General features: G+C 27.3%; 3 protein-coding genes across 3 annotated transcripts; 2 read left to right on the forward strand and 1 right to left on the reverse strand.

The window, feature by feature from the left end:
• Positions 1–1,768: 1,768 nt before the first annotated feature.
• On the forward strand, positions 1,769–2,198 carry EIN_164770 (hypothetical protein; the record flags this gene model as incomplete). Its single annotated transcript, XM_004255770.1, has 2 exons — positions 1,769–2,111; positions 2,170–2,198. 2 exons carry the CDS (start codon positions 1,769–1,771, stop codon positions 2,196–2,198), a joined length of 372 nt encoding a protein of 123 aa, XP_004255818.1.
• A 1,572-nt stretch (positions 2,199–3,770) lies between these two features.
• EIN_164780 (hypothetical protein) lies at positions 3,771–5,135 on the reverse strand (the record flags this gene model as incomplete). Its single annotated transcript, XM_004255771.1, has 1 exon — positions 3,771–5,135. One exon carries the CDS (start codon positions 5,133–5,135, stop codon positions 3,771–3,773), a length of 1,365 nt encoding a protein of 454 aa, XP_004255819.1.
• Positions 5,136–8,584: 3,449 nt separating this feature from the next.
• On the forward strand, positions 8,585–10,273 carry EIN_164790 (protein kinase domain containing protein; the record flags this gene model as incomplete). Its single annotated transcript, XM_004255772.1, has 1 exon — positions 8,585–10,273. A coding segment is annotated over one exon (1,689 nt), but the record flags the coding sequence as incomplete, so codon positions are not given.
• Positions 10,274–10,360: the final 87 nt, after the last annotated feature.

Here is a 10,360-nt window from a genome sequence, read left to right on the forward strand (position 1 = left end):
GAAGTTCCAAGAATACACGTTTATGTTCTTATGATAAGAGATACCACCTTAACCCAAAAGATATGTTACTTCTTCTTCTTCTCACAAAAATGAAAAGTAACTTTGATTCTTTGGAACTTTTCAATTGTTTAAAAATCGATTTAATTTCACACAGTCATCATTCACTTGATTCTATTGAAGAAAAATGTAGAAGAAAAAGCAAATATTTCCAAGTGGCTTGATTGTGCACTTTTATTATTTGCCAAAACTTCTTGCAAAATTTTTATTGATTCAATAAAAAATTGTGCTGGTACAACTATCAACTTCGCGTTTGGGAGAAATTCAGGTTATACTACTTACATCCCCGAATTAAATAATATTTATTATGCAGTTGATGGAAGAGATCAGCCTGTAAATCATCCTCAGAATGAAATAAGTTTGAGAACTCATTCGGTCGACAAAAGATTCTTTTCCTACAAGAGTAATCACTCTGGTTTGAAAACGGAGTTGGTTGTTAACTATTTTGGAATGGCAGTCAGTCTGATAACACAGATTCCATGCGCGATGAACGACGCAAGTGTATTCAAAATTTACTTTATGGAAACATGTGTTAAAGCTGGGCAATTACTTTTGGCAGATGGAGGATATTCTTCGTGTGACTGTTGTGTCATTCCACGAAGAGAAAATCCCAACATACAATACACAACAGAACAAAAACAATATTTGGATGAATATAACAATGTTCACTCTTCTTGTAGAATAATAGTTGAAAATGTATTTGGAAGACTGGTGAGCACTTTTAAAATGATGAAATGCCAATGGACAATGAATCTTTCTTATTATGAATACTACACTATCTTTGCTCATGCCATTCTTAATTATAAAATATCCAAACATCCACTTCGCAACATTCATTTTTACTTGTTTCATAGAGCACTTGTTACTTCACCAGAAAATATGGATCTTTTCACAATTCCTCTCCCTCCTTCAATTAGAGCCAGAATACATGACTTTCTTGAAGATAATGACATTACCGCAATAGCAGATGGTGATGAAGAGTTTGATGAAAGACATTCTAATTAAATACATTTTTATTTGGTTAGACCACAGGAAAACATAAACTTAATAATTACAATTGTTGTAAATAAATAATATAATTAAAAATGTTATATTAATTAGTTATTCATATCAAAATTTAATTATAGTTTTTGTTTAATTTGGTTTTTTTAATAAGTTTTGTAGTTATTTATAAAGTCATTTTTATTTATATAATGAACCTTTGATTCTAGTAATAAAAAATAATTATATAATATTCTAAAACATAGTTACGTTAGTCATCTATAGTTCAGTTAGCTATTTTATGGTGGGTTAATTAACTGGGTATATAGTTAACTAACTATAAGGTATTTAAGTTATTTCTCAAGTGTATTTTTTTCAAATTAACCAATTCAATTGTGTATAAAAGAAGAAAATTAAACACTGATATTATTCTTTATAATGTTTGGTGGAGATAACTTCAAATCAATTTGATGTAAAAGGATAATAAGTTGAATATACAAATAAAAATATAGTAAATAAAATATTTATAGAATTAAAAATAGTATATTATGACAAAATTAATTAGATTAATACAAGACAATGTCTAAAATAGATCTACCTCAAAAATTAGAAACAATTAAAACATAAGAAAAACTGGTTATATATCAGTTCAGCACATCCCAGACTTGTTGAACTTTATTTTTTTGTAAAAAGTAAGGTCTTTATATTCATGAAAATGTTCTATATATTGATGAGTATTGGAGTTCTCGCTTTAGAAGACCTTCCAATCAACAAAGGTTATCGTGATCTTTCAAATTTTCGAACAGAAGCTTTTAACCGAGCTCGAATGAGAGAGGCAGGAGTACTTGCTCCAACAGAAGATGCACTTTTGACAGAAATGAGTGATATCAAAAATCAATTTTCCGATTTTGTTCTTCGATTGAAGACTTTAAAGTCGACAATGAGAAGAAAGATCACAGTATTTTCTCGAAATGAAGGCAATCTTGTTGGACAATTCAGGTATATATTTGAGGCTATTTCATCAAAATTTTTATGGGTTTTTGTTGGGACAAATACTCAACAAAAAGCTATCAGTTTTTTCCAATCATTTTATAATGTTTTTGGATTTAATGATTTATCACAAATTATCAGACAGTTATGGCCTTTATTACCACGAATGATTCGAAACATTCGTAGCAGTGTTTTTATGTCTGCTAATGACAAACGGAGATGTGAAGAAATAATTATTTCAATGACTGAATTTATTGAGGATATTTCGGCTGGTTTGAGGTTTTTACAGTCGCATCCTTTAGTCGAAAATATGAGAGTAGCACAAATTGTTTGTAGAAAAATGGACGAATACAAAGACCTTGTGAGAACTTTTCCAAGGGTTTAAAATAAACAAGTGTATAATTGTTGAAATGGTGGTGTGTCTTATTTATATTATCGTTGAAATATCGAAGTTGTAATAATTCTTTTTATTGTAATAATTAATTCAATGTTTGATACAAAATTGAATGAAATGAGCAAAACAATTGAGTAAATTAATATGAGTTAAATAACATGATTATTAAAAATAGCAATACTTTTAATACCATGAAAAAGGTGAACTAAAAACCATCCTAATTTTTGACTTTTCAAACTATCATAAACTAAAGGTAATGTGTTAGTAATATATATTTTACAAAGAGTTTTGTAACATATACATTTCTTTAAAACTGTAATTATTATACAAAATATTGAGATGTTATATCTACTTATGTTATTTGTTTATTTAACATATTCGGGAGATGACCTTCACTTGGAAGAAGTATGCAACCATTAGCAAATTACAGAACACCAGAATATCATGAGGCTCGATTAAGAGAGTCTGGTGAACTTGTTCAAACCGAACAAGCTTTATTGAAAGAACTTGGGAGAATGCGAACATATTTTCTTACATTACAAGTATCTTTAAAATATTTACGATCAAAAATGAGACTCTTTTTTACTGTCTTTTCAAGAAGAGAACGGACTCTTATGAATCAATTCAAAACAATTCTAATTAATTCTTTTGCAAAAATTATTGAATTTGGTTTAATGGATATGAATACCTTACAAAAATCAGAGAGTCTCTGTCAGAAACTTTTCGATATTATGAATCAAAAAGAAGTTGTTTCTTTAATCAAAGAGTTGTTTTCTTTGATCAACATAATGCTTCTAAAAATAGAAAGAAGCCGCTTAATGACTTCAACAACAAAAAGAAGATGTATAGAAACAATTAACACAATACATCTCTTTTTTGAAACAATTGCTTTTGAATTACAATTAATGAAAAGCAGTTACATTCTTGAACATTCTCAAATTGTTTTTGAAACACAAGGAAAGGCAGAGCAGCTCAAACTATTGGCAAGATCATTAGAAGCATTACATTAATTATGTGTATATGTGTTATATAAAAATACAATTTAATAGTATTTATATTATATATTTATTAAATAAAAAAAATGGGTTTAATTAATTATTTAATTAACAATAAACTATACTTAAAAAACCCCATAATAGTTAATTTATTATTTTTACAATAATACCAAGTTATTCAAAAGTTCTGAATGTAAGAATCAAATTCAGAAATGTTGTTATCAATTATTTCACAAATATTCTTTAGATTAAATACAAACTCTACGAGACCAAAGATCATACTGAACATCTAACCGAGTTTGCAATAAATTTATATTTTTGTCTCTACATAACAACTTACTTAATTCAATCAATTATTCTTCTCGTTCTTCTAAGTTTTCAATAGCATGTTGTGGTATATTCAATAATTTATTGTCAAGTCCACAACGATAAAAACAGGCGTGTCCAAACTTTTTGATTGTTTTTGGAAATTTCAATGTTTTCAAATGTGTGCAATTTGAAAAAGACCCCCTTTCTATTGTTTTCACTGTTTGTGGAATTACAACACGAAAAAGCTTCTCACAATAAGCAAAAGCAAACGCTTCAATTTCCTCAATAATATCAGAGTAAAATACAACGGAATTAATTGAATTGCAACAACGGAAAGTATTGGATCTAATTACTCTGATTTTTTGTGGTATTTCGATTTTTTTCAACGAATAACAGTTTTCAAAACAACCAGCTCCTAAAATTGACAAATTTTTGCTCAATTTGATATGTTTGAGTGATGAGCAAAAACTGAAACAGCCTTCTCCAATTGAAGAAACGTCATTTGGTATATGAATTCGAGTAAGTGACCCACACCCTTCGAAACATTCGACTCCGATACTCATAACAGACTTTGGTAGTGTAATTCTCTTTAAATTTGAGCATTTGGAGAATACTTTGTCTTCTAAAAAGAAAAGTCTTTTTGACAGTATTACTTCTTTTAAATTGTTGCAACCTGAAAAACACCCATTTCCAATATAAGTGACTTCATTTGGAAGTATCACAGATTTAAGAGATGAACAACCTTTAAAACAAAAATTTCCAATAAAACACAAGCTTTTTGGAATGTCTAATGTTGATAGAGAAAAACAATCTTCAAAACACGCAGTTTCAAATGAAGTCACACTCTCTGGAACAGACACGTGTTGTAATTGTGAGCATCCCAGAAAACACTTCTCACCAATTGTCGAAACGTTTTTACCAATTGACAAAGAAGTCAAGTTAATACAATTTTCAAAACAGCATTCATCAAGATACAAAACACTTTCTGGTACTTTGAAATCTATCAAATTTTGTCTTTCTTTGAAACATGCGTACATGAGATTTCTTGTGTTTTGTGGAAATGATGTTCCAAATAAATTGGCATCTTCAGATGTAAATGAAATATTCTTATACACAATGTTAAGACTGGAATTTAAAGCCGTTTGTGCATCAACTTGATACCAAATAACAACTCTAAAAAACTTTTCAATGTCAAACTTTTCATCTAAATCACTGTACAAATGAAGAGTCTCGAGCTTTGGGAAATACAGTCTAGTCTCTGTAGTGAGTGGAATCGGATTATAATAAAACCTTGTGATGAGATTAGAGTACTTTTTACATACCTTTTGTACATCAATATAATCTTTTATTGTTGCAAAATACTTGGAAACAATCATCATAGAATGACAGTCGAGCTGAGATGGTGACATGATACAAAGTTTAGTGCAGAGAACAGTTTTAGGTCTTAGTCAGCTTCTCTTCAAAACAATTTGGGTTTATGAAAGTAAAAATAGATTTGTTTTCGATTAAAAAGCACCCTTTTGGTTATAATCAAAAATAGTAATAATTGTCAGCTTTTATTTAATACTTTTATTTGGGTTTTATACCATTGATATATGATTGTTATAATTATATAAAAAATTATTCAAACATCAAAATAATAAAACTAAAAATAACAATATTTTTTATAATATTGAATTGGTTTTTTATACAAATGAAAAATAAATTAATATCAATATTTATTAATAATAATTCACAGTATTCTATTTATATTTTAGTAATTATAAAAATAGTAGATCCAACCAAAAAATTAATCATAGCAACAAATAATATATTTTTATAATATTTTGTAATTCAATGAATTAAAAAAATTTAAAAATAATTTTAAACAATTTATAAATAATTTAGAAAATAATAATATTTTATTATGAATTAATTAACTAGTATTTATAATATAATTTTTTTATTTTTTCTTTGAAGTTTGGAAGTATTTATATAAAAAAACAAAACTAATCATTAAATATAATTTAGTAATTATGAATGAATGTTTTTAAAATGTGCTATTGCGTAATGTCTGTTATATCAAATAATTTATAATTGAATTGTTATTAATAATATATTTTATTATCTTTTTATATTAATTGGAATACATCCTATTTTTTAATTCGTTAAACTAAAATGATTTAATTATAAATATATTATAAGATAATGATTGTGCAAATAAATTTTGAAAAATACTAATATAGTAAAATAGATTTAAATTAATTTAAATATTTATTTAATTAAAGAGAAAGGACGGACATGGGGACGAAGGACGGGAATATAGGCCGAAGGACGTCCTTTGTGGTTTAGGGATGTCCTCCCGCTATAAAGGGCGTCCTTTATGTGTATATGGTGTCCTTTCTATTATTTTCGTGTCCGCGGCATTTTTAATAACTATATAATGAGTTATAATATTACTATGAATTTACTATTATAAAATATAATTATTTCCAAAAATAAATAAATTCAAAGACAAATGTTAAACAACAAGTAATTTCGTTATAAATTAATGGTTTTTATAAAATATGCAAATTTAATTAGTTTTTCAAAGAAAACTCAATGGTAAAATGAAAAAAAAATGATAAATTATTATAAACCATTAATATATAACAAAATTACTTTTTAAATAGTTTTTGTCTTTGAATTAATTTATTTTTGGAATTAATTATATTTTTTGATTGTATATTTATAATAAAAATATACTTTGTTATATAGTTTCGATAATGAATAAAAAATGCCGCGGACACGAAAATAATAGAAAGGACACCATATACACATAAAGGACGCCCTTTATAGCGGGAGGACATCCCTAAACCACAAAGGACGTCCTTCGGCCTATATTCCCGTCCTTCGTCCCCATGTCCATCCTTTCTCTTAACACTTTCACAACCCAAAACTTTTTTTAAAAAGAAAAATAAGTAAAAAAGAAATTGTCCAAATCATTTTTTTATTATTTTTATTCCAAAACCCCTTTCTAACCCAAACCGGCCAATAGTCAGTTTTATTTTATTTAAAATAATTAACAAATGAAAACCCAATCAACCAAGATTGACCAAAAATAATCTTTTTGGACGAAATTTCATATCGCTTTATTGTGTTTCAACAATTAATATAAAAACGCTACATCGTCAATCCACTTAATGACAAACAATGTCAAATAGTCGCATTAACAAATATAACGACAATATAAACACCAATATCGTTATAATCAAATGACAATATACTCTTTATAAAAAACAACCAAAAATATCAAACCATCATTAGACCCCATTTTTCTTTCAAATGCTTTGCTCTTGTTTAACACAAATAAACTCATTCGTGTTAATTTGTGTGACTATAAAATATACAATTCAAATTTGAGTTGATACAAAAAAAAATAAAAATTTTCAAAAATTTGTTTTGTGTATGAAGGCAAAAAAAGGGTTTAGGTAAAAGAAAAAAATAAAAACTATTTATTATTACGTTTCTGTTTTGAACGTGTTAAACCTTTTAAAAAATCCCAAGTTTAAAAATTGACTTGTTTATATCATAAAATATGACAATTATATAAAATTTTTACTATTTTGGCTTGTGTAATGTTATGCACATTTTAAACTTTTAAAAAAACGGGAAAATTGTTTAAAAAACTCAAGATTACCCGATTATTATACAAATAAAATTTTCTTCAATGTTATTCAAAGTGTTAAATTTATACAATTAATACATAATTTTTTAAAAATTACCCCATCTTAATCTATTTATATAATTAATTTAATTTTTAGTTTAAAATAGTTATTAAGTAATATTATAAAAATTATATTTTTTTAACAATAATAATTACAATTTTTATTATATAAAAAAAGACAAATTCCACCTTTTTAAGACAAAAAACCTTTGTTTTTGCAATATTTCTTCTTAATTTTTTTTGCCAATTTTTCAACTGTGTTTCGTGTCATTTAATTGAAAAACACAGTTGATGTTGAGATACCATTATTTGGTTTTGCTTTGAAAAAAATGTTTCAATAATAATAAATACTATTTTACTAATAATCAATGTTTATTCATTTGATAATAATGCAATATAAATTGTTCAGTACCATTTGAACATTTTTAAATAATAAAATTTCCACCAAATGACATAAAAAGCATAAAACGAAATGTGGTTGATTTTCGACGTTTTATTGTTATTTTTGTAAATATCTGTGTATTTTTGCACTTTTCGTGGAAGTATTCGATGAAATATTTTTCGTTTTTTTTAAATATCTTAAAAACAATTACAAAAAAATTCGGCATTTTAACGATTCGATACCGCAACTTAAACTTATAAAAAAATAAAAATATAACCATACCACTATTTTTGCAAAATACAATCCATTTTCTTAATTATCTTGATCAAAAAAAAACAAAAAGATATTTATTTTTTTCGTTTGTCTCAAAAATTTATTCAATTTTTTTTCAAAAAAATCACTAAAATAACTATCAAATATTTATTTAATAGTTATTATTATTTGTTTTAAATGAAACTAAAAAATAAAAACCAAAAATATAACACTTTTGGGAAGTTGTTTTTTATTTAAAATATTTTGTTATATTTTTTTATTTTAAAGTACAAGTAAATATAAACTATAATATATAATATATTTATAACATAAGGAGTTAAACTTGACATGAATAAAAATTTCCAAAAACATTTTTACCATCAAAACAATTATTACCTCCCGAAAAAGCCTTCAAAAAGACTCAAAATAACAACACCAACGGAATTTGAAGAAAAACCAACAGCTTCAGAAAACAAAAAGTGGAGTTTCTGTTTATAAATTTAAAAGTCGAAAAAAATATTAAATAATTCAAACATTTCATGCTTCTCTTGTTCTTCTTTACGTTTTCCTTCTCTCAAAAGTGCTCATCTGGGTGCATTGGAGGGTGTTTGAGTGACTACACTTGTTTAGGTCAATGTAAGAATACATATGAGAATGATACGTCCTGTTTACTATGTAAAGATATATACCATACTGCTGCTGCAGTTTCTTCTGTGTATTTACCACACAACAACAGTTGTGAACAGAAGACTCAAATTATCAACAAAAAGAAGTGGTTACCACCTCAAAGTTATATGACAGAGATCTACGTTGACATTCCGACTGTTTTCAAAATAGATGAAAACAGTGACATTGATTATTCCTTCTGTTATTACAATCCAAAGTATCGAATAGGGAAGTGGATCAAATTGAACATGACTTTAGTCAAAGCTCCATTTATTGCATTTAACTTCTCGAAAACAGCACCTGTTGATGTCACTGTCGACTTGACTTTGAACCAAGAAGAATTTAGTGTTGGGGCGTGTACTGCTCATTTCCTGATGTCCAAAAATGTGACACAAAGGTTCTTTAAAGGACCAAATGTGCCACCAACGAACCCCATAACAGGTGAAAGGTATACGGAATTTATGTATTATCTTTTTATAAGTACAAATGAAATAGCTGATTTTGAGTTTAGTGTTCACGTTGTTGAGTCGGTTGATAAGATCTGGGACGTCTCCTTTGATATCCCACCAACAGAAATCGACGAAATTGCGCGCAGTGGAGAAAAACGAGACGTTTATATTGAATTTGAGACGTACGGGACATTCCATTTTCCATCGTGTATGCCTTCCATGTTATTTAAAATGGCTATTTTTACTATAGAATTTAGTGGGAACTATTCTGTGAGACTTTCGACGAAAAAATTGAATAAAATGAATTATTTGCAGGAGTTTGCAGTGGAACAAGATATTGACAATCATGTTACCACGTCATGTGTTAATGTATGGAATGGGGCGTTACATGGTAACCAAGATCAAATAAGTAATGTTGGAGTGGAGATCAAACTTTCTTCGACTTTGAAAAACACGAACAAATTAGAGTTCAATTACAGTGACCCACAAAATTCAAATTTTGTCAAGAAGAGTTTAATAAGTTCTAAATATAGTGATATTAAAATGGTAAAAGTTAATAATAAATATGTTACCAAAAGTGCTCAAGAAGTGATTTTAAAGAATGAAGGCGTCGATGGACCTTCAAAGAAAAGGTATTTTGCTATCATGTCACAAGACTATTTCAATGCAATTACACTCGAATATGAAGTCATCTGTAAAAATGATTGTAATATGTATAAGAGACAAGGATTTTGTTTAACTTCATATTCTAAATGTCAGTGTGTAGATGGATATGGTGGTGATGACTGTCACTTAAAGTGTTATCACAATAACAAATGGCAAGTGACTGATACGACAAATTTGTGTTATTTTGGAACGACAAATTGTGATCAATATTGTGCCTGTGCTACTGGAACCACATTAGTCGGGCACATTTGTATATCAAACGAGTGTCGTAGTGGTAAAATTGGAAGTGGAGAACAATGCAAGCAAACTACAGAGGGGTGCAATGAAAATTGTTATTGTGATACAAACTCCTATGTGTTTAAAAACAATACCTGTGTACCCAAGACATGTGGAAATAATAAAATCGATAAAATCTATTTAAACAATCAATTCATACGAGAAGAGGAGGTTTGTTGTTTAATATGTATATAATATTAATATAGTTTAATTATAATAATATTTATATAATTTGATTATAGTATTTATAACTAGTGT

This window comes from Entamoeba invadens (genome assembly GCF_000330505.1).
Source record: "Entamoeba invadens IP1 unplaced genomic scaffold scaff_1105074725133, whole genome shotgun sequence".
Classification (NCBI taxonomy): Eukaryota; Evosea; order Mastigamoebida; family Endamoebidae; genus Entamoeba; species Entamoeba invadens.